A 24601-nucleotide genomic window follows, 5' to 3' on the forward strand; every position below is an offset into this window, starting at 1 on the left:
CCACACAGAAATCCGAAAATGGGCCAGACAATATTATTGGCACCTTTTAGAAGTTGTTGGAAATTATTTGATTTCAAGCAGGTGATTCTCCTTTACTTTGCAATTGAACTCACCTGTAGTGAGTTGCAGGTGCCTACAATATAAAAATCACTCATTCAACCAGATTGAATGGAGAAAAGGAGTCATTCTGCTGTTTTGTGTCACTGTGTGTCCCACAATTATCATGGAGAAAATAAAGAAAACCAGGGAATTGTCTGAGGAGGGGCAGAAGCATTAATATAGCATTAATATTTTGAAAATCACTTTTACCAACATTCATGACATCAACAAATATTTAAATCCGGATGTGGAGTAGTTCCGCACGGTTGGGTGAATACAATTACGAATTCAAAATCGTAATTGTATTCACTCAATTCCAAAGGTCATTCCAATGATAAATTGATACTTTAACAAAATACTGTTTTAAATGACGATTTTATTGAGATATAATCAAACCAGCTCATTGTCGTCATCTGTCCACTTCCGGATTTGCGGCAGGTTCGTATCGAGTCAATTTCAAGATCATAATTTTATTGAGGAATTTATGAAACCTCCTACCTACCTGACAACATCCGCTGGGACCCAAAAACGTTCCACAGGAGGTTTGGCAGGGCTAGCTGTAATAATGTTATGCTGTAATTATACTGTAATCATTTAATACATTATACTGTAATAATGTTGAAGTGTTGGTGTGGTGCACATGTTTGTGTCCTACAGAACGTTTGGGGATTTAATTTTTCCATCTTCCTTAAAATCTCCAACAAACTTCCACATGAACTACGTTTTATCAAGGTACGGAAGCATTCATTCCTCCACGAACACTTTCCTGAGAATGAAGAGAAATCTGTTCTTGGTTTGAATGTTTGATGTTATAATCTGTTCAGACGTATGGTGTTTGATGCTGGAATCCCAGGTGGGAGTACGTCACCCACTGTCGTTCTTTATTTCAGTGAAATAACTGATTGTCCATGTTTGATGTTCTTGTGTCTCTCACATAGAATCCCATCCTTGAGAAACCACAGGGATTTTTAGGATCTTTGTGGGCAAACATTGCCAACATCTTACCCACTTCTTTCCTGAAGGTAATCAAACGTTTCCTTCCAGAAACCACAACACACATTAATTGCATGGATTGCTTCACTCCTGAAACACATGTACGGTACTTTAATCTCCTGGGATGTATCTGCACACCCGGACACATATATGCACATACTGTCCCACAAAATTAGATACCCTAACATGTCCAAACTACATATAAGGCCTACACATCCACTTGGAAACCAGGCACCTCCTCCCACCCCATCACCTCATCCCCCACAAGCACACATCCTCAACTGTTGAAGGACAAACTACCTGCAATCGTTGAAACTAGGCCCTTGTATGGGTGTAGTGGTGCTCACCTCCTCTCATTTGTTCCTCTTTTTTTCTGTCTAAAGAACCAACTTCCACATTCTCTTTCATCTCGTTCTTCCCTCCAGTTCTTCAGGACAGTTTAAGCTCCGCAAAGTTTTAAAAAAAACGTTCACTATTGGTTGTGTTATTGTGCTTCATGGCCAAATTAATCAGGGTCAAAGGTTGTCCCAAAGCTTGGATGTGTCAATACGTTGGTCACTTTGTCTACGGAGCGATGTTATAACAAAACAGGTTAAAGGCAAAACACACCTGTGTGAATTGCTGAATACAGCAAGGTTCAGAGAAGAGATGAACTTTCCAACCATTTTATATTCAGATTTAATGAATTATCTCAGGACATTGGGAGGGAGGGGGTAGTGGAGGGGGAGAGGGGGATGGGGAGAGTAATGGGGGAGAGAGGGGAGGGATTGAGAGGAGGAGGGAGTGTGGGAAAGAGAGGGAAGAGGGGGATCGGGAGGGATAAGAAGTTTCCTTCTGTATCCACCCTGTCCACCCCGACATTTGAAATGACAGGAGAACAGGTGTAAGTAATGTTGATGCCGGATTGTATTACACAACCAGGATATGTTGTGCTCTTTTTAGCCAATATCCAACCTCCGCGGCCCTATGTTGCACCACCATTTTGCAGTAGGCGGTATAAGCATCTCAGATATTTTGTTCTCAGCGAAACGACGAGTGCAACACAATTGACCATTTTAAAGTCCATGAAATATTATTTAAATTGATTGATTAACTTAAACTTTTCCCGTCACTTGGGATGGGTACACCTCTTTTATTTATAAACTTACCTGTGAGGATTATAGCTGTTAAATGCCGCGTCGTGTATAATGAGTGTGTGGTATTTTTCTACCTGGAGGGTGGTCTAAGGGGTGGCAAAACATATTGTGTTGTTGCACGAGTGTTGCATCTGCGCAGGATAGCCAAGGGGCCTTGTCTACAAGGAGCAAAGCTTTGTCCGTGACATTGTTCTCCTTGGTGTTATTTTCAATTGAGCTGCAGAAGGCTTGAGTGGGTTGGGGATTGGCATTCTCTCACACAGAGCTTAACCCCATGTCATTATAAAAGGTCTTTTCCATGGTCATTATTTACTTTTAACGATGTGTATATGTGCATCACGCAGATTATTGGTTTCGTGTCTTTATTGGCAAATATCTCTTGAAGTTGCTTTTACTTTGTCACGTTTCATCATTTCCTGTTTGTATAAAAATGAACGAAAGTTTATAAATTTACTTTTTGCTTTCATAAACTTTAAGATTTGACTTGTGGATACATGAGTGACCTTAGAATGTTCAATATTTTTATGTTTTGGTTTCCTTTCAGTTCCTGAATGAAGTAACTTCAATTCCAAGCAGATGTAAGTGACTTTTCATCATCTGATACATAAAGCTCTTTCTAACCACTGACTCTCTCACTCACTGATAGATAATGTTTAATACCTTCGATTTGGGGTAGAAAGCCTGGATCTCAGCCAATGGAGTATCTTCTCTTCTAGACTTGGTTATGACAAACTTCCCTGCTAATGTCTGCTGCTCTTCTTCTGCTCCAATCGGCTCTTCTGATCATGTGCTTGTTAAAGTGGACATCTCTCTGACCATTCTCAGAGAGCCTCCTCAGCGTCGACGAGTCTGGCATTTCACTCAGGCCAACTGGCACGGTCTTCAAGCAGCCATCAATCATCTGGACTGGTCTCCCATCTCTACTGCCTCTGACATAAATTCTTCCTGGGAATTCTTCCAAAGCAAACTGCTCTCTCTCATGCACAGATTTATCCCATCTCGTCTTCTGTTGTCTTACCCTTCCTCCCGTCCATGGTACACGGAATCTTGTGGTGAGGCTATTGCCCAGAAACAACTTGCTTTCGTCTCCTGGAAAGCAAATCCAATGGAAGGAAATCTCATTTCCTTTCACAAAGCCCGAAACAAGTGTGTGTCCACCCTCAGGAGAGCCAGGAAACAATATCTCTCCGTTCTCAGGACCGAACTCTCTTATCTGTCTCCCTCTTCCAAATCCTGGTGGCGTCTGGTCAAATCTGTTTCTGGTGTTTGTTCCCCCTCCATCCCCTCCCTCACCTCAAATGGCCACACGGCTGACTCCGCGCGTGAAAAAGCTGAATGCCTCAACTCTGTGTTTGCCTCTAAATCTTCTGTCCCAAACCCATCCCTCTCTGTACCCACCATACCCAGTCGTACCCAGCTGCTCCTGGACTCTGTGTCCTTTCCTCCTGACAAGGTGGAAAAGTTTCTGTCAACCCTCGACTCGGATTCTGCAACTGGACCTGACGGCATCAGCCCACGGGTCCTAAAATCCTGTTCTTCCGCTCTTTCACTCCCTCTCTCTGTTCTCTTCACCCTCTCTTTTGCTCAAGGTCATCTTCCATCTGCTTGGAAATCTGCCAACATAACCGCTTTGCACAAAAAAGGTGCAAAAACAGATCCCAGCAACTACAGACCAATCAGCCTTCTCCCAATTATCAGCAAAGTCATGGAATCCATCATTGCTTCAGATATGAAATCTTTCCTCTTCTCCAATGGCTTGATCTCTGATCATCAATTTGGTTTCAGACCTGGACACTCTACTCTGGACATGCTGCTTCTGCTTTCTCAACAATGGATGGAGGTCCTCAATGCCAAACAGGAAATTAGAGCAGTCTCCCTCGACATATCACGTGCCTTCGATACGGTCTGGCACCCCGCTCTGCTCACCAAACTCTCCTCTTTTGGTATCAATGGAAATCTCCACGCATGGCTGGCGGACTTCCTCTCTAGTCGTAGTCAACGTGTGGCCCTGAATGGGTTTCTCTCATCTCCTCTTCCTGTTCAGGCTGGAGTTCCACGAGGCAGTGTTCTGGGCCCTGTGCTTTTTCTGGTCTTCGTCAATGATCTCTCTGACTCTCTTGAAAATCCTCTGTATCTCTTTGCTGATGACTCTACTCTCTGTCGCTCCATTCTTCATCCCTCAGATCGGCAGTCTGCTGCCTCCTCACTCTCTGCAGACCTGGACAAAATCACAGACTGGGCAAACAAGTGGAACATGTCTTTCAATCCTGACAAATCTCACACTTACGATGTCTCTCCGAAAAGACCGACTGGACAACCCTCCCATCCACTTTCTGAATAATCCTCTCCAAGAAGTTCTGTCACTCAAGCTTTTGGGTCTCACTATCTGCCATGATCTTTCCTGGGAAAACCACATTTCAAATCTGGCCTCCAAAGCCAGTCGCCGACTGGGCATCCTCCGTCGTGCAAAGTCCTTCCTTGGCACACCTGAGCTCCTCACCACATACAAGGCTTTCATCCGCAGCTCAATGGAATACTGCTCTCCCCTCTGGGCTGGTGCTCCTGCCTCACACCTAGCTCGTCTTCACGCTGTTGAAACCAAAGCATTCAGAATCATTGGAATCTCCCGCGATGAAGCTAACTCCAAGGGCCTCTCACTCACTCACCGCAGGCAGGTTGGTGGTCTTTCCATCTTCTACCGACTCCTCTCTGGCCTTGCCCCCCCCAGCTCTCTCTGGGCTCTGTCCCGCAAATATTCCTACAGGTCGCACAAGAGCTGCCTGCAACCCTCTTATGGTCAAACTGCCAAAATCAAGACTCTCTGCTCACCTTCACTCCTTCATTCCTCTCTTCTCCCGCCTCTGGAACAAACTCCCTCACTCTCTTCAATCCCACTCCACCCTCCAGGTCTTTAAAACTGCTGTTCACCACCATCTCTTATCTTCCCCCATCCAAAACCTTGATCTTTTCTACCCCCGCTAATTTCACCCCAATTCCACTTTTTTGAAATACCAACTTCTGTCCTGGAAGTCCTTGGTGTCCTTGTTTCATACTTCTCCCTCCACCCCCCCCCCCCTTCCCACGCCTCCTCCCCCCAAGCCCTCTCCCTTCCACACATCTCCCTGCTCTCAAATGTTGTGTTTGTGTGCTTCCCCTTTTCTCCCCATCTTGTTTTCCGCTCCCTCTTTTTGTGTGTTTTGTTTGTCTGGTTGATTTGTTTGTGAAGTAAATGTTAGCTCTTTCACGAGCCTCGATTCAGTATACAAAAAAAAAAAAAAAAAAATTATTCCACCTGAGTGCCTGGGATCATTTCATTGCTGGAAGACGAGGTTTGGACCAACAAACATTGCACCACTGTGGAGAGAGAGCATGATGGATGAAAATTTGTTTGGACCAACAAACATTGCACCACTGAGGAGAGAGAGCATGATGGATGAAAATTTGTTTGGACCAACAAACATTGCACCACTGTGGAGAGAGAGCATGATGGATGAAAATTTGTTTGGACAAACAAACATTGCACCACTGTGGAGAGAGAACATGATGGATTAAAATTTGTTTGGACCAACAAACATTGCACCACTGTGGAGAGAGAGAGCATGATGGATGAAAATTTGTTTGGACCAACAAACATTGCACCACTGTGGAGAGAGAGCATGATGGATGAAAATTTGTTTGGACCAGCAAACATTGCACCACTGTGGAGAGAGAGCATGATGGATGAAAATTTGTTTGGACAAACAAACATTGCACCACTGTGGAGAGAGAGCATGATGGATTAAAATTTGTTTGGACCAGCAAACATTGCACCACTGTGGAGAGAGAGCATGATGGATGAAAATTTGTTTGGACCAACAAACATTGCACCACTTTGGAGAGAGCATGATGGATGAAAATTTGTTTGGACCAACAAACATTGCACCACTGTGGAGAGAAAGCATGATGGATGAAAATTTGTTTGGACCAGCAAACATTGCACCACTGTGGAGAGCGAGCATGATGGATGAAAATTTGTTTGGACAAACAAACATTGCACCACTGTGGAGAGAGAGCATGATGGATTAAAATTTGTTTGGACCAACAAACATTGCACCACTGTGGAGGGAGAGCATGATGGATGAAAATTTGTTTGGACCAGCAAACATTGCACCACTGTGGAGAGAGAGCATGATGGATTAAAATTTGTTTGGACCAACAAACATTGCACCACTGTGGAGGGAGAGCATGATGGATGAAAATTTGTTTGGACCAACAAACATTGCACCACTGTGGAGAGAGAGCATGATGGATGAAAATTTGTTTGGACCAACAAACATTGCACCACTGAAGAGAGAGAGCATGATGGATGAAAATTTGTTTGGACCAACAAACATTGCACCACTGAGGAGAGAGAGCATGATGGATGAAAATTTGTTTGGACCAACAAACATTGCACCACTGAGGAGAGAGAGCATGATGGATGAAAATTTGTTTGGACCAACAAACATTGCACCACTGTGGAGAGAGAGCATGATGGATGAAAATTTGTTTGGACCAACAAACATTGCACCACTGAGGAGAGAGAGCATGATGGATGAAAATTTGTTTGGACCAACAAACATTGCACCACTGTGGAGAGAGAGCATAAAAACCCCCATAAATTGCACCACTGTGGAGAGAGAGCATGATGGATGAAAATTTGTTTGGACCAACAAACATTGCACCACTGTGGAGAGAGAGCATGATGGATGAAAATTTGTTTGGACAAACAAACATTGCACCACTGTGGAGAGAGAGCATGATGGATTAAAATTTGTTTGGACCAGCAAACATTGCACCACTGTGGAGGGAGAGCATGATGGATGAAAATTTGTTTGGACCAGCAAACATTGCACCACTGTGGACAGAGAGCATGATGGATTACAATTTGTTTGGACCAACAAACTTTGCACCACTGTGGAGAGAGAGAGAGCATGATGGATGAAAATTTGTTTGGACCAACAAACATTGCACCACTGTGGAGAGAGAGCATAACAACAACAACAACATGCATTTTAAAAAGGCCATTTTCCCTGCTAGAGCGGGGGTTAGCCTTGCGGTCCCCATGACAATCTTCTCCATTTTGCCCTATTTTCTGCATCTCTCCTTGTTAACCCCCTTGCCCGCATTTCTTCTTCCACCATCTTTAGCCAAGTCTTTCTCGGTCTTCCCCGTCTTCTACTTCCTTCTACATTCATTTCCATCACTCTTCTCAACCAGTCACTTTCATCCTTCCTCAACACATGACCAAACCATCTCAACCTGTTCCTCTTCACAGCATCAATCACAGGCTCTATTCCCATCATCTTTCGCAATTCATCATTTGTCTTCCTCTCTCTCAACGATACTCCGCACATCCGTCGAACCATTCGCATTTCCACCCTTTCCAACCTTCGTTGCTGCTCTACGTTCATTACCCATGTCTTGCTCCCATAAATCATAACACTTCTCACACATGCAGCATACACCTTTCCCTTCAGCTTCAACGACACTCCCCTCATCATCAGCACGCCACTCAATTCCCGAAACTTCTTCCATGCACATCTCACTCAAGCAACCGTTGCCGAGTCCGATCCACCTTCTCCATTCAGCATGTCTCCGAGGTAGCAAAATGTTTTCACACCTTCCAGCTTCATGCCGTCTCCAAGATCCAACTCAACATTTCCTCCATCTGCAGCTCCCTCTGTGCACACCTTACATTTGAATGTAGCTGCCACACTGGTTAATGACCCTCTCAGACCACTACATTTTTGATGAACCCACTCAGCGCACATTGTACACTGAATGGAGTTCACTCCGACACCCTTCCTACACACAGCACAGGGCCACTTCCCAGTTCTTTCCACCTCACCACATGCTTTACCACTTGCCATCACCTTCGTCTTTCCGATATTCACCTTCAGACCTTTTGTCTCCATACATTCCTTCCACGTGTTCATCTTTTCCTTCAGTCCATCCATACTTTCCGCAATCAACACCAGATCATCTGCATACATCAACTCCCACGGTAAACCCTCCTTTACGTTCTGAGCCAGCACCTCCATCACAGCTACAAATAGTAGTGGTCTTAGTACCGACCCCTGATGCACTCCCACCTTCACCTCAAACTCACCACTGTTCCCGTCCTTTGTCCTTACAGCTGTGCGCGCTCTTTTGTACATTGCCATCACTACTCTGATCAACCATTCCTCCACTCCTAACTTCCTCAATGCCCATGTCAATACTTTGCGTGGAAAGTGGAACTTTATGCGAAAAGTGGTTTTTCAACACTAACACAAGTGCGAAAAGTGGTTTTTCAACACTATCACAAGTGCAAAAAGTGTTTTTTCCACACTAATACAAGTGCAAAAGTGGTTTCCTGCACCAACACAAGTGCGAAAAGTGGAGAGACCACTGTGGAGAGAGAGCATGATGGATGAAAAAAATTTTGGACCAGCAAACATTGCACCACTGTGGAGAGAGAGCATGATGGATGAAAATTTGTTTGGACCAGCAAACATTGCACCACTGTGGAGAGAGAGCATGATGGATGAAAAATTGTTTGGACCAGCAAACATTGCACCACTGTGGAGAGAGAGCATGATGGATTAAAATTTGTTTGGACCAACAAACATTGCACCACTGTGGAGAGAGAGCATGATGGATGAAAATTTGTTTGGACCAACAAACATTGCACCACTGTGGAGAGAGAGCATGATGGCTTAAAATTTGTTTGGACCAGCAAACATTGCACCACTGTGGAGAGAGAGCATGATGGATGAAAATTTGTTTGGACCAACAAACATTGCACCACTGTGGAGAGAGAGCATGATGGATGAAAATTTGTTTGGACCAGCAAACATTGCACCACTGTGGAGAGAGAGCATGATGGATGAAAATTTGTTTGGACCAACAAACATTGCACCACTGTGGAGAGAGAGCATGATGGCTTAAAATTTGTTTGGACCAACAAACATTGCACCACTGTGGAGAGAGAGCATGATGGATGAAAATTTGTTTGGACCAACAAACATTGCACCACTGTGGAGAGAGAGCATGATGGCTTAAAATTTGTTTGGACCAGCAAACATTGCACCACTGTGGAGAGAGAGCATGATGGATGAAAATTTGTTTGGACCAACAAACATTGCACCACTGTGGAGAGAGAGCATGATGGATGAAAATTTGTTTGGACCAACAAACATTGCACCACTGTGGAGAGAGAGCATGATGGATGAAAATTTGTTTGGACCAGCAAACATTGCACCACTGTGGAGAGAGAGCATGATGGATGAAAATTTGTTTGGACCAGCAAACATTGCACCACTGTGGAGAGAGAGCATGATGGATGAAAATTTGTTTGGACCAGCAAACATTGCACCACTGTGGAGAGAGAGCATGATGGATGAAAATTTGTTTGGACCAGCAAACATTGCACCACTGTGGAGAGAGAGCATGATGGATTAAAATTTGTTTGTGCAACTAACACGATGCAGGGTCTCCACAAAGTCTTGTTCCGGTTTGGTTGTAATCAAAGTTGTAATAAACAGCACCAACACGTTGTGGGCACCCTGCGCTGTTACACTTGCGGAATTCTAAACACGCCGATGAACCGCCAGGCTGGAAGGGGATGACAGGTCACCACATCCACCCGTAATTTCGTGCTGGTCGGCGAAAATTTAAGAACCCCGTGCATTGATGTGCCTGTTTAACTTTCTTCCTGGAAATGAAAGTAATCTTCCTTTTCCTTCAGGTATACATGATACCCACAATAGTGAAGAAGAAACGCCGACGATCAAGTCGGCAGCTGGTATGTATGATTTATACTTCCCATCACAATGTCCATGCAAATGAAGGAATATTTATTAAACGTTCATTTATTGTTTTTAATGTGATTGTTTGTTGATGCGTTTTTAGCTCACGTGGAACGTAGTTCAGGGGGAGGTATTAGCCTGGTGCGGTGTCAGTCAGTCAGGCTGTAGGTAAACACTCAGATACCAAAGTTTGTTCATGGCATGAAAAAAATCGGGGTCTAAAGGGGTCACCGGTGTTGAAAGTGGGTCCATCTTTGGCCCCCCAAAATAGGTACTTGCTCTCTTCTTTGAAACTACAAACACAATTCTGATGAATCTTGGCCACAACCTTCATCACCCGTGATGGACTAACGTTTGTTCACAGCATTAAATAAACTAGGGCATGCCCGTACTATATATATATCTAAAATTATATCCCCCCCTCTATTTACATGAAATGGTTTGGTCCAAAGCGAACGGCTTGCGAGTACGGTGACAATCCCCCCCCCTCTATTTACATGAAATGGTTTGGTCCAAAGCGAACGGCTTGCGAGTACGGTGTTTTTTATCGGACCCGTGGAATTATAGATAGTAGTTTTAATTAGTTTTAAAACATAGTTTAACGGCAACATAGTTTTCCAACGTGAAATAAATGAATACGCTCTCAAATGTGCCGTCCGAGGCAGAGTCTGTTCGCCACGTTCGGCACACGTGATAGCTCGCTGCTCTCTGATTGGTTGAATCGTTTTTTGGACATAGCTCGGTAACTACTTGTCCGATTAATATGAAACCTTGAAAAGGCACATCCTCGGGTCCCCAGCAATATACCTGGCAAGTTTAAAGTATATCGGACCCGTGGTTGTCGAGAAACAGCGGTCACAGACATACAAACATACAAACATACAAACATACACACAGAGATTACTGGAATTATAGATAGATAGCACCGCAAAGAGGGCGTAAACCCTCAGCCCATGCATGGTGAAAGGAAGCCGTGGCGGCCATATTGAAAATCGCAGTACGCCCATTTTCGAAAGGAACCTTCCTCTACTCACCCCCAACACACACTGCAAACATGGATTTAATCGGACGAGCCGTTCTGCTCGAAATTGACGGAAACCAAAAGTCGCCGGACGCCCACCCGCCCGCCCGGACGACATCCGTGACGACATTTTGGACCAGCTTATCTTATTTGGACTTATTTGGACCCCTTATCCCATTGGGCTGAGAGGTAAAAAGGAGGGGATCTAAAGGGGGTTTGTGGGGGTATTGGAGGTTGACCCTCCTCTCCCCCAAAAATAGGTATTTTCTCTTTTCTCTGAATCTAAAAACACACATTTGACGAAACTTGACCACAGCCTTGATGTACCAATGTTTGTCCACAGCATCAAAAAAACATCAGGGGTTTGTCCTCCAAAGGTGTTTACTTTCTTCTCCGTGACATATTTTATGGGTCGTCCACGCTTACCAGTGGTTCCCTGGTTCTACCAGGTGAGCCCAGGGACATTACCCCAATATTTTCTTCTGCCTGGCAGTTCGTCGGGGAGGTTAGAATTCTGCAACTTTAACAGTACAGGGTGTCCACAAAGTCTTGTTTCAGTTTGGTTGTAACAAGTTTTTAAAACCACAACAATACTTTGTGGACACCCTGTAGGCCTACTGTTACAGTCGTGGAATTCTATCCACCCTGAGGAACCGCAAGGATGGAAGGGGACAAAAGATCACCACATCCACCCTTAATTTGGTGCTGCTTGTTGGCAGTTTAAGATCCACGTGCATTCATGTGTCCTGTGCAAGTTTGTTCCTGCAAATGAAAGTAATCTTCTTTTTCCTTCAGATTAGCAACATTCAGATGTCGAAAAGCACACCATCAGGACAGCAGGCAGTACGTATGAATTATGCTTCCCATAACAATGTCGATGTAAATGATGGAATATTTATTAAACGTTAATTTAGTGTTTTTGACATAATTGGTTCTTTGATGCATTTTTAGCTCACCTGGAACGAACTTGAGGGGAGGTATCAGCATCGCATGGTGTCCGTCAGTCAGGCTGTATGTAAATTCTTGGATCTCCTTTTTTTTCCTTTTTTTCTTTTTGTACACAAGATCGAGGCTCGTGTGAGACGTAACATTAATGATAAAAAAACAAACAGACACATAAGACGAAATTAAAGGAGCGGCAGAAAGTTGGGGAGAGGGGGGGGGAAGCACACAAGTTTAACATTTGAGAGCAGGGACATCGGGAGATTTGTTGGAGGGAGAGGGCTTGGGGGGAGGAGGCGTGGGGAGGGGGTGGGGTTGGGAGAAGTAAAAAACACATGGACACAGCGAGGACTTCCAGGAAAGAAGTCGGTATTTCAGAAAAGTGGATCTGGGGTGAATTAACAGGGGTAGAAAAGATCAAGGTTTTGGATGGGGGAAGATAAGAGATGGTGGTGAACAGCTGCTTTGAAGACCTGGAGGCATGAGTGGGATTGAAGAGAGTGAGGGAGTTTGGTCCAGAGGTGGGAGAGAAGAGGTATGAAAGAGTGAAGGTGAGCAGAGAGTCTTGATTTTGGTAGTTTCACCAAGAGAGGGTTGCTGGCAGATCTTGTGCGACCTGTAGGCAGGGCCGGCGCTACCATTAGGCCAACTAGGTAGCCGCCTAGGGCGCAGACATCAGAGGGGCGCATTACTGAACCTTAAAGGGTCACAGTTTTATACAAATTCTTGTTTTAAGAAAAAACATAATAAAAGGAAAATATAATAGTTCATTGTTCATAATAGTGTAAGTGATTAATTTTGAGCATGTACGCTTCGTGGCATATGTCACATCCTGTTTGAAACGTACGTAGCCTGCTCCCATGCGCCTTCTCCCATACATCACATGTCAAAAAACGATTTGATCAACGTCAGGAAAACGGGAGAATTATCTATCTATAATTCCAGTAATCTCTGTCTGTACGTTTGTACGTTTGTCTGTGACCGCTGTTTCTCGACAACCACGGGTCCGATATACTTTTAACTTGCCAGGTATATTGCTGGGGACCCGAGGATGTGCCTTTTCAAGGTTTCATATTAATCGGACAATTACTTACCGAGCTATGTCCAAAAAACGATTCAACCAATCAGAGAGCAGCGAACTATCGCGTGTGCCAATCGTGGCGGACACACTCTGCCTCGGATGGCACATTTGAGAGCGTATTCATTTATTTCACGTTTGCAAACTATGTTGGCGTTAAACTATGTTTTAATAAAGTTTTAAAACTAATAAAAACGAATTTGCGATTCATTCGCTTTCCTGCGCGTTTGTGCACGCGATGGCGATTTCTTTACCAAACTCCGGAAGCCGTTCGCTTTGGACCAAACCATTTCATGTAAATAGAGGGGGGGGATTGTCACTGTACTCGCAAGCCGTTCGCTTTGGACCAAACCATTTCATGTAAATAGAGGGGGGGGATATAATTTTAGATATAGATATAGTACGGGCAATGCCCTAGTTAATTGAAATTGGAAGAAAAAAAAAATCGGTGGGTGGGTGGGGGGGGGGTGCAAGTAGCTGGCCTTGCCGAGTGCGCAAAATAGTCTGGCGCCGGCCCTGCCTGTAGGAGTATCTGGGGGACAGAGCACAGACAGGCCTGGGGGGTGGGGGAGGGCTAGGCCAGAGAGGAGTCGGTAGAAGACGGAAAGACCACCAACCTGCCTGCGGTGATCGAGTGAAAGGCCCTCAGAGTTAGCTTCATCGTGGGAGATTTCATTGATTCTGAAAGCTTTGGTTTCAAGCATGGAGCCAAGCCGAGCGAGGTAGCCATGCTCGGAGCATGGCTTTTCCAAAACTACACGCACAACTTTGATGATACTTGACCACAACCATCAATATCCTTGATGGATTCAAGTTTGTTCACGGCATTTTAAGAATATCAGGGTCTGAAGGGTCCACGAGGAGGCCCGCCATCTTGGTCAGCCCACTACACCTCTCGCTGGGTTCTAAAGCCGCCATTTTGTTTCGGCCGACTGAAACGTGCCTTGCCTTGGAAACACGATCGATAATTATCAATCCATAATTGAAGCATATCATCAACATCTGGATTCGGATATGATGATTGGATGCTGTAGACTAAATAATGTCCAAATCTGGAGTAAAATCTGACAGAATTTACCACATCTAGCGATTGGTGAACGCTTTTCAGGCTGCTTTTGGAAGCCATGGCGTTACAGTAGACAGACCTCCCTTTTTGTTTTTATTCACAAGGCCGGGGAAGTTTTGTTGTGTTTATAACAGCCATTTAAAATATATATTTGTTTGCTCCCAGTCGTTTCCACATTATTTGATGCGTTAAATCGATCTGTTTTCAAAATTCCAAAACCATTTCACCAATAAGCAATCGGCTTGCTATCGCTTGCCAAGCCAGCCGTTCCTTATCACCAATTTCGCTGGAGTGCTTTAGTCGCTTGGTGAAGGCTCCACAAATGAAATGAGAAATGCCTGTGTACTTAATTAATTAGTGACAAGGCCGGGGAAGTTTGGGTGTGTTATAACACCCTCTTTGAATATGATTAACGAGGTGAACCACCACTTAGTAAACACTATTCAGGCTGCTTTTGCAAGCCATGGCGTTATAGTAGACAGAGCTGCCTTTTTGTTTTCACGTACCCATTTTTCCATTGACTAACATTTTTTGTGCGATATAATCACTCACCTCCCCCTGCACCCTCGCTCCAGCCTCCCTCCTCTCTTCCTCTTTCCCCTTCCACCCTCCCTCCTCTCTTCCTCTTTCCCCTTCCACCCTCCCTCCTCTCTTCCTCTTTCCCCTTCCACCCTCCCTCCTTTCTTCCTCTTTCCCCTTCCACCCTCCCTTCTTCTCACCTCCTCCCACTCCACTCCCTTCCCCCTCCCCTCCTCCTGCTCCAGCCTCTCTTCCCCCCTCTCCCTCCCTTCCTCCTCTGCCCCCACCCGCTCGCTTTATATTCCCGTCAAGAAGCGACTCATTGTGAATAGTTTACGTTTTGTATCCCGGAGTACACCAGAAAATCACAATACAGAATCACGTTCAATCTAAATCATCCGTCCAAAACTTTTTGAGATATCCTGCTATGTTTCGTTTTTGGCCCGATCCTTAAACTCACTTAAAAAATCCACTTATAAAATTCTCGTAGCCAGATCCGAATCCGGATCTTCACCAAAATCTAATTATTTAGTACTTGTCACATACTCTACCTCTCCGCTAAATTTCGTCCGAATCTGTCCATAACTTTTTGAGATATTTTGTTCACAAACGGACAGACAGATATGGGTGAAAACATAACCTCCATCCACCTTTGGTGGCGCAGGTAATGACCCTTCCTGCCGCTCCATCGTGAACGCGTGTACCAGTCAACATAAAATTAGACTTTTCCCACCTTTATTGACACATCGTAACCCACCACTTCCAAGTGAAAAACAAATTCTTAAAACTTCAGAAAATTAATTAAAAATACAAAACGATATTATCTTGGATATACATATATATATATCTATATATTACATTATTACGTTCTGATAACTTTCAGATTTTTCAAGAAATGTATTTGTTTTCTCTGCAGGAAATACCAGGCAACATGATCGGCTGCAGTGTTACCTGCAGATCTGTTCTCACCGAAATGATTTGCGTCCTGCGTGGAAGTCGACTCACTGTAAAGGTCGGAGGTCCAAACTGTTTCCAGCTATTTGATTTTCTTCATGAAGCACATTTCACTATACTGTGGCTGTTGATCATGTGCTGTCCAGCAAAAGGGTATTTCCTGGTGTTGTTCATATTTCTATCTCTCATGTAAGTTCTTATGTTTTACAGGAGATAATGAGGTACACTTGGGTGAAACAGTTCACGTGTACTCCTTCGAAACTTACACATTTGAAAGGTACTACAGCCGTCTTTTACAACGACCATAATTTTTTTTTAAATACTTGGGCTGTGGCTTGCAATGGAAACACACATACACACACACAAAGACATATTGATGAGACAAACAAAACAGCCACTGAGGTTGGGGGAACTTCCGTCACTTCCAGGGATACTCTGGGTACCAGCGACATTATAACAATGGCTCCGCATTTGTCACCGTTCTCAACGGGGCATTTCCTCAAGAGGAATTTCCCCCTCCCCAGGATACCCACCAATGGGGATTTTCCGTGCTCCATCCTTTTCAAGCAAGGAAGCAGCACGTACCATTTTTTAAGTCTTTGGTATGACTTGAACCTGTCCAAACCGCATGGGTGTTTTTTTGGGAGACACTATCTACTTGCTGGATGGTCGTTGGCTCCCTACGGGAGCTCATCTGCCCTTTGCCAGGTGTTGTTTTTGGTCCTGGCAGGGTGTCACAGTCACCCTCCCCACAAGCAAAGCCAGTGAGATGTGTCGGTTTAGTCGCCGACAACCCTCCCCATGCGGCAGGTCGCACTGGGTTACATTTTAAGTCAGCATACAGACATCATGATTTGTTCCCTTGGATCTATCTTGGAAATCATTGTCTTCCATTTCACGTAGATTGCAATTTTCACAAGTTTTATACGAGGGACAGTCCGACGATTCCACAAATGAGGTGCTCACAATGGTCCAATAAATGTCAACATCAATTTCCATAAATAAGGATATAAAGTTTGAAAGACAAAGTTTTATTTTCTTCACAATTGTGTATCTTTGTTACAACAACAACAACAACAACAACAACAACAACAACAACAGGCATTCTAGGGCCATTTTCCCTGCTAGAGCGGTGGTTAGCCTTGCGGTCCCCATGACAATCTTCTCCATTTTGCCCCATTTTCTGCATCTCTCCTTGTTAACCCCCTTGCCCGCATTTCTTCTTCGACCATCTTTCGCCAAGTCTTTCTCGGTCTTCCCCGTCCCCTACTTCCTTCCACATTCATTCCCATCACTCTTCTCAATCAGTCACTTGCATCCTTCCTCAACACACGTCCAAACCATCTCAAACTGTTTCTCTTCACAGCATCAATCACAGGCTCTATTCCTATCATCTTTCGCAATTCATCATTTGTCTTCCTCTCTCTCAACGATACTCCGCACATCCACCGAACCATTCGCATTTCCAGCCTTTGTTGATGCTCTTCGTTCATTACCCATGTCTCGCTCCCATAAATCATAACACTTCTCACACATGCAGCATACACCTTTCCCTTCAGCTTCAACGACACTCCCATCCTTGTCAGCACGCCACTCAGTTCCCAAAACTTCTTCCATGCAAACCTCACTCGAGCAACCGTTGCCGAGTCTGATCCACCTTCTCCATTCAGCATGTCTCCGAGGTAGCAAAATGTTTTCACACCTTCCAGCTTCACGCCGTCTCCAAGATCCAACTCAACATTTCCTCCATCTGCAGCTCCCTCTGTGCACACCTTACATTTGAATGTAGCTGCCACACTGGTTAATGACCCTCTCAGACCACTACATTTTTGATGAACCCACTCAGCGCACATTGTACATTGAATGGAGTTCAATCCGACACCCTTCCTGCACACAGCACAGGGCCACTTCCCAGTTCTTTCCACCTCACCACGTGCTTTACCACGTGCCATCACCTTCGTTTTTCTGATATTCACCTTCAGACCTTTTGTCTTCATACATTCCTTCCACTTGTTCATCTTCTCCTTCAGTCCTTCAGTATCTTTGTTAATTGAAAAATAAATAAATGTTGCTTTTTTATTGGACTATTTTGAGTATCTCATTCATTGTACTTTTTTACACCTCACATATAAACAGAAACCTTCCATTACAGATTGTCCAAAGCAAATACTGAAATCAAACCTCTTGAATGAGACTTTGATACTTTAAAACATTCCATTGATGCTAATTTAATAGCATCATCATTTAAATTCATAACTTTATTACCCTGCACCTTGTCCACCACGATGTCACCTCCAAAGTCACAACCTCAAGTATTTGTGGTTTTGTTCATTCACATAATCGCCTTCTTTTTGTGCATTGGTACTACCACAAGAAGTTTCGTCTTCATCCGTGACGTCATCAACTTCAATGTACAAGGTGGCCCGAGTCACCTTTCCCTTCCCCAGTAAAGCATTCCTTCTTAAACTCTTTTAATATGCAGTTTATATTGTGCAGTACTTACAATATCTTGTGTAGCATTTCTGGAGTCACTAAGAACGAATGCTTTGCTGCCGAGGGGTAAAGTAACTTTCAGGCGAGCCTGAAGATTCCTGTTCGACCCACTCCGGCTATGTTTCTGTGAAGTGCATTTTCACCCGGCACGAGGACAGCAACCGAGGGTCGGAACACACCTCGAAAAAAAAAAGTGTTACAGTCCTATTGCAGGTTTCCTTTTAATATTTACTTGTTTTCATAACATTCATACTTTTCAATAGTTTAGGGGTGAAGTCTTAATGGTCCTGCTGTCATTCTCTTCACTCTTCACCGTCAGCAACTTCATTATTCTTTTACTTCATATCAACATGATTCAGAGATACGAGTATGCAAACTTTGGCTAAAATTATGAATTTCATTAACACCTTATTTGTAACTTACAAAACAAATGATATGCTTTCCTCAGTGCACATCATCGAACATGTTCATACCCCGTGCTTTGCGGACCCCGTGCTGAACCTCATCATTCATCGGGTGCTCCTTGCAACACCTCAGCAGCCTTGGGGACCTCGTGCTGAACCTCATCATCGGGTGCTCCTTGCAACACCTCAGCAGCCTTGGGGACCTCGTGCTGAATCTCATCATCATCGGGTGCTCCTTGCAACACCTCAGCAGCCTTGCGGACCTCGTGCTGAACCTCATCATCATCGGGTGCTCCTTGCAACACCTCAGCAGCTGTGGGGACCTCGTGCTGAACCTCATCATCATCGGGTGCTCCTTGCAACACCTCAGCAGCCTTGGGGACCTCGTGCTGACCCTCATCATCATCGGGTGCTCCTTACAACACCTCAGCAGCCTTGGGGACCTCGTGCTGAACCTCATCATCATCGGATGCTCCTTGCAACACCTCAGCAGCTTTGGGGACCTCGTGCTGAACCTCATCATCGGGTGCTCCTTGCGACACCTCAGCCTCCTTGTGGGCCCCGTGCTGAACATCAGCATCATCGGGTGCTCCTTGCGACCCCTCAGCGGCCTTGCGGGGCCTAAGTGACACCTCAGCGGCCTTGCGGGGCCTAAGTGACACCTCAGCGGCCTTGCGGGGCCTAAGTGACACCTCAGCAGCCTTGGGAGCCCCGTATGAACATGTCACACACCTTTCTTCCTTGAACTGCCTTTCTGCCTTTTTTCCTTGAACTGCCTTTCTGCCTTTCTTCCTTGAACTGCCTTTCTGCCTTTCTTGTTTGAACTGCCTTTCTGCCTTTGTTGCTTGAACATCTGACAAATGTAACATATCAAATAATAAAATCAAATAATAGTTTTTCCCTCTTATCACAGACTTTGTTCCTCCTGCATCCCAGTTTAGCTTGGTGGTCTCTTTGTTTTCTTCTCTCTTTTCTCCAACATTTTCTCCCTCTGCTCTCTCAGTCCTGTCAACCCTCGACTCTGATTCTGCAACTGTACCTGACAGAATCAGCCCACGGGTCCTAAAATCCTGCTCTGCCGCTTTATCTCACCCTTTCTATGTTCTCTTCCCCCTCTCTTTTGCTCAAGGTCACCTGCCATCAGCTTGGAAATCAGCCAACATCACCACTTTACACAAAAAATGTGCAAAAACAGATCTTTGCAACGACAGACCAATCAGCCTTCTCCCAATTATCAGCAAAGTCATGGAATCCATCATTGCTTCGGATATCAAATCTTTCCTCTTCTCCAATGGCTTGATCTCTGACCATCAATTTGGTTTCAGACCAGGTCATTCTACCCTGGACATGCTGCTTCTGCTGTCTCAACAATGGATGAAGGTCCTCAATCCCAAACGGGAAATTAGAGCTGTCTCCCTTGACATATCACGTGCCTTCAATACGGTCTGGCACCCTGCTCTGGTCACCAAAATCTCCTCCTGTGGTATCAATGGAAATCTCCACACATGGCTTGCGGACCTCCTCTCTAGTCGAAGTCAACGTGTGGCCCTGAATGGGTTTCTCTCATCTCCTCTTCCTGTTCAGGCTGGAGTTCCCCAAGGCAGTGTTCTGGGCCCTGTGCTTTTTCTGGTCTTCATCAATCATTCATTCATTCATCAATGATCTCTCCGACTCTCTGGAAAATCCTCTCTATCTCTTTGCTGATTACCCCACTCTCTGCCGCTCCATTCCTCATCCCTCCGATCGGCAGTCTGCAGCCTCCTCACTCTCTGCAGACCTGGACAAAATCACAGACTGATCAAACAAGTGGAACTTGTCTTTCAATCCTGACAAATCTCACACTCTTACTTTGTCTCTCCGAAAAGACCGACTGGAAAACCCTCCCATCTGCTTTCTAAACAATCCTCTCCAAGAAGTTCTGTCGCTCAAGCTTTTGGGTCTCACTATCTGCCGTGATCTTTCTTGGGAAAACCACATTTCCAAGCTGGCCTCCAAAGCCAGTCGCCGACTGGGCATCCTCCGTCGTGCGAAGTCCTTCCTTGGCATACCTGAGCTCCTCACCACATGCAAGGCTTTCATCCACAGCTCAATGGAATACTGTTCCCCCCTCTGGGCCGGTGCTCCTGCCTCACACCTAGCTCGGCTTCACGCTGTTGAAACCATAGCTTTCAGAATCATTGGAATCTCCTGCGCTGAAGCTAACTCCAAGGGCCTTTCACTCACTCACCGCAGGCAGGTTGATGGTCTTTCTGTCTTCTACCGACTCCTCTCCGGCCTTGCTCCCCCAGCTCTCTCTGGGCTCTCTGGGAAATTTTAAAATGCTGACACGGCACACACTTTACTTTACTGAAATGCAGACACGAACATTCAGTGCATTCAGGAAGTATTCAGACCCCTTGACTTTTTTCACATTTTGTTATGTTGCAGCCTTATGCTGAAATCGTTTAAATTCACTTTTTCCCTCATCAATCTACACTCAATACCCCATAATGACAAAGAGAAAACAGGATTTTAGAAAGTTTTGCAAATTTATTAAAAAGAAAAAACTGAAATATCACATTGACATAAGTATTCAGACCCTTAACTCAGTACTTAGTTGAAGCACCTTTGGCAGCGATTGCAGCCTCGAGTCTTCTTGGGTATGACGCGACGAGCTTTGCACACCTGGATTTGGGGATTTTCTGCCATTCTTCTCTGCAGATCCTCTCAAGCTCTGTCAGGTTGGATGGGGACCGTTGGTGGACAGCCATTTTCAGGTCTCTCCAGAGATGTTCGATTGGGTTCAAGTCAGGGCTCTGGCTGGGCCACTCAAGGACCTTCAAAGAGTTGTCCCTGAGCCACTCCTGCGTTGTCTTGGCTGTGTGATTGTGATCTACTTTTTGTGTGATTAATGTTTGCTCTTTCACGAGCCTCGATCTTGTATACGAAAAAAAAAAAAAAAAAAACCGAAAGGGAGAAGCTCAGGTTGTGTGTGCTCTTTTACCAAGCAGCTCGCTCGCGCTTGCGAAGCCAGCCGTTCCTTCACGGTTTTGAATGGAGTGCTTGCTGAAATGCTTAAACCACTTGGCGATCTCTTCACAATAAACTTGGTAAATGAACCCAATGTTATTGTGACCCGATCATAGATCGACTGTAATCTATAAACCCTGTTGAAGAATAATTTAGCCTTGAACTAATTGACAAACTCGAATCAATGTCCAAACGTCAGAAGATGATTGACTGATTTTTAATTCGCACGGAGGACTTCACATAGGTTACATGAAAGATATACATCAAAGGAATACAGAAAACCACTTGGGAAGAATCCAAATCCAAGAAGAAGTTTGGGTGTACATGTAGATGTGTGTGGGTGTACATGTGTATGTGTGTGTGTATGTGTATATGTGTGTGGGTGTGTGTATGTGTATATGTGTGTGGGTGTACGTGTGTGTGTTGTTACGGATTCGTAACATCAGTCATCCATAACGTTTTTAAATATCATGTTATATAATCGTTTTTTGCCCGATCTCTCAATAGTGAAGAATCACTTAAAAATTAAATAACTCCTGTGTTCGAATCCATATTTAGATATTCACCAAAATCGAATCGATTCGTCCTTGTTACATACCCAACCGGTTCACCAAGTTTCGTTCAAATCCGTCCATAATTTTTTGAGATATCCTGCTACATATCGGTTTTAGCCCGATCACTCAATGGTGAAGAATGACTTTAAAATTCTGGTAGCCAGATCCGCATCTGGATCTTCAAAAAAATCGAATAATTTCATCCTTGTCACATACGCTACCTCTCTGCCAAATTTCGTCTGAATCAGTCCACAACTTTGAGATATATTGTTCACAGACAGACAGACAAATGGACAGGCAGGGGTGAAAACATAACCTCCATCCACCTTTGGTGGCAGAGGTAAACATGTTCCACGAGTGTTGCAATGCTGTAGGATACGGAATCTCGAGTGTGCAGATGTAATTTAAACAAGGTTCGAGGATGAATGTGGAACGATGAACAATGAACCCAAAACATAAAACAAGAAAGAGCAATCAGAGATTGTAAACCCATGCCAGGATGTATTTTCAGTGTTTTTTTAAGGCTTTTGTGTTAAAACAAATATGGCGGCCGAACCACGTGACCGATTACGTCATCATTATTATTTTTTTCTTCTCTAATTTATTCCTAGATTATGCTCAAGAAATTTCATCTTGATCGGATGAAGTTTTGTACTTGTCGAATTATGACGTCATAATGGCACCTATGACATAATGAACATATTTTATTCCCCATGAAGAATTCTTTACAATGAACCATGTCTCAATTTTTTCTATTCAGCGCTTTCAGAGATATAGAAGTGCAACGTTTTTCGGTTTTTCCAAGATGGCGGCCGAACCACATGACCTATGACGTCATAATTATCATTGAAAAATAAAACAGGTGGAGTTGCACCGATGGTGACAATTTCCTGTCAATCGGACCAACAGTTGCAGAGAAAATCATATTTATTCTGTGCGGACAAACAGACAAACGGACTCAAATGCAATACGCTCTTCTCTGGCGAGGGTAAATATGTTCTTGAAGTGTTCTCGAGTACATACACAATGGCTCGAGATTCGCCCCTCGGTAAGACAGCTCACAGGTGAGTGCGCAAACTTCTAAGCTCTGCCATCCCTGAGATGTAGTTTCTCAATATTCATTTCCACCACACAAACCAGTGTGGTGTTGGGCTAGCGGCTAGGGTGCCGGCTTAGGATCCTAGGATCCTGGGTTCGAATCCCAGTAGATCGCTGAATTAACGCCAGGGGGGTTGACTCAGCCTGTCATCCTTCCGAGGTCGGCTAATTGAGTACCAGTTCAGTTCACTGGTAATTCCCTGTTTGTCGTTAAAGGCGGCGAAAAGGGTTGGCGTCAGGAAGGGCATCCGGCCGTAAAACATTGCTTCAAAAAGGGGACCGAAAAACAACAACAACCACGGTTCCCGAAAAAGGCCAACCCCCGCTTTGCGGGGACAAATGGCCTCTAAAGGTGGTTTTTTTTTTTTACCAGTGCAATGTGTGTTACTAGTTACACAAAAAGTACACCGTGAGGATTCCTCCATCGACTTGACCAGGAAGGACATTTTGCCTTGATAGGACAAATTCCAACTTCGCTTGATGGGGAAAGTTATCCCTAAAACCTGCACTTTCCAACCAAAGATGAACTCTCTCTTTATATTCCTCATCACAACCTCACAGCAAAGATGGATCGTAACGATTAAAAGGTTTGACAAGGAAGATTAAATTTGGGATTTCAACTGTGTACCAGCACTCACTGGCCTACTCATTTTTAAAGGCTACTCCTGGAATATTTAATTTCCACCACAAAGTGCCGTTAGACAAGACAGCCGACTTAAGAGGGATGAAAATTAACAAATCAGTGGGACCTGATGAGATACCAGTGGAAGTATGGACCTGCCTTGGTGAATATGGGGTACTTAACTGTGTTAGGAAATTCCAAGAGAATGGAGGCAAAGCATTTTGGGACCAATATTTCATATCCAATTGCCAGATGCATATATGTTAGACCAGTATATGAAGCTGGGAACATCCAATGTTTTTAAATGGTTTCTGGTAAAAAAAAATTTCCCTCATTTGCACATATCACTGGCTCGCAACAACAACACGGAGCTGTGCGTTCTGCAATCGTCTCACACATGTCCGATATTGAGCCATTAATACTGTCCACTGGTGTGTCCAGTGTTGAAGCCCACATAAGAGCTTCTCGTATGGACAGTGCAGGTACTTGGGGTACAGAAAACGAAATTCTTACTCTCGCTCATTTGCTGAATACCCCAGTGTATGTGTACAACAGCGAGAGTATGGATTGGGTGAGGTACTCCCGATGCATGTTGACGAAAATTTGCATGAAAATGTCACGCAGATGGCTATGTACATACAATCATACATCAGGCTGCAGCATGATCACTTTGATGTTGTTCTTTAACTATTTTGTAACTATTTTGGCCGTTTCTAAGTGCAGGTCCTTGTGTGGCATGAGGCTGGACGAAGACATTACTCTTTGAGAAACGAGCAATAGGACAGAGCTGCAAGATACAGTC

The 24601-nt window shown here is 44.4% G+C and overlaps 1 protein-coding gene across 1 annotated transcript; it reads left to right on the forward strand.

The window, feature by feature from the left end:
- Positions 1-1088: 1088 nt before the first annotated feature.
- LOC137434772 (uncharacterized) lies at positions 1089-19141 on the forward strand. Its single transcript, XM_078772856.1, has 8 exons — positions 1089-1121; positions 2773-2806; positions 9979-10035; positions 11856-11903; positions 12012-12071; positions 15582-15677; positions 15830-15896; positions 18561-19141. The coding sequence occupies exons 3-8, from the start codon at positions 9985-9987 to the stop codon at positions 19139-19141; spliced, it is 903 nt and encodes a 300-aa protein (XP_078628982.1). The 5' UTR covers positions 1089-1121; positions 2773-2806; positions 9979-9984.
- Positions 19142-24601: the final 5460 nt, after the last annotated feature.

The sequence above is a fragment of the Myxine glutinosa genome, chromosome 1 (genome assembly GCF_964187855.1).
Source record: "Myxine glutinosa chromosome 1, kmMyxGlut1.1, whole genome shotgun sequence".
Classification (NCBI taxonomy): Eukaryota; Metazoa; Chordata; class Myxini; order Myxiniformes; family Myxinidae; genus Myxine; species Myxine glutinosa.

Coding starts and splice junctions, on each gene's coding strand:
- LOC137434772 (XM_078772856.1), top strand. CDS start 9,985: ATGATACCCACAATAGTGAAGAAGAAACGCCGACGATCAAGTCGGCAG. Junction 11,904..12,011: donor CACCATCAGGACAGCAGGCA/GTACGTATGAAT, acceptor ATGCATTTTTAG/CTCACCTGGAACGAACTTGA. Junction 15,678..15,829: donor GAAGTCGACTCACTGTAAAG/GTCGGAGGTCCA, acceptor TATGTTTTACAG/GAGATAATGAGGTACACTTG.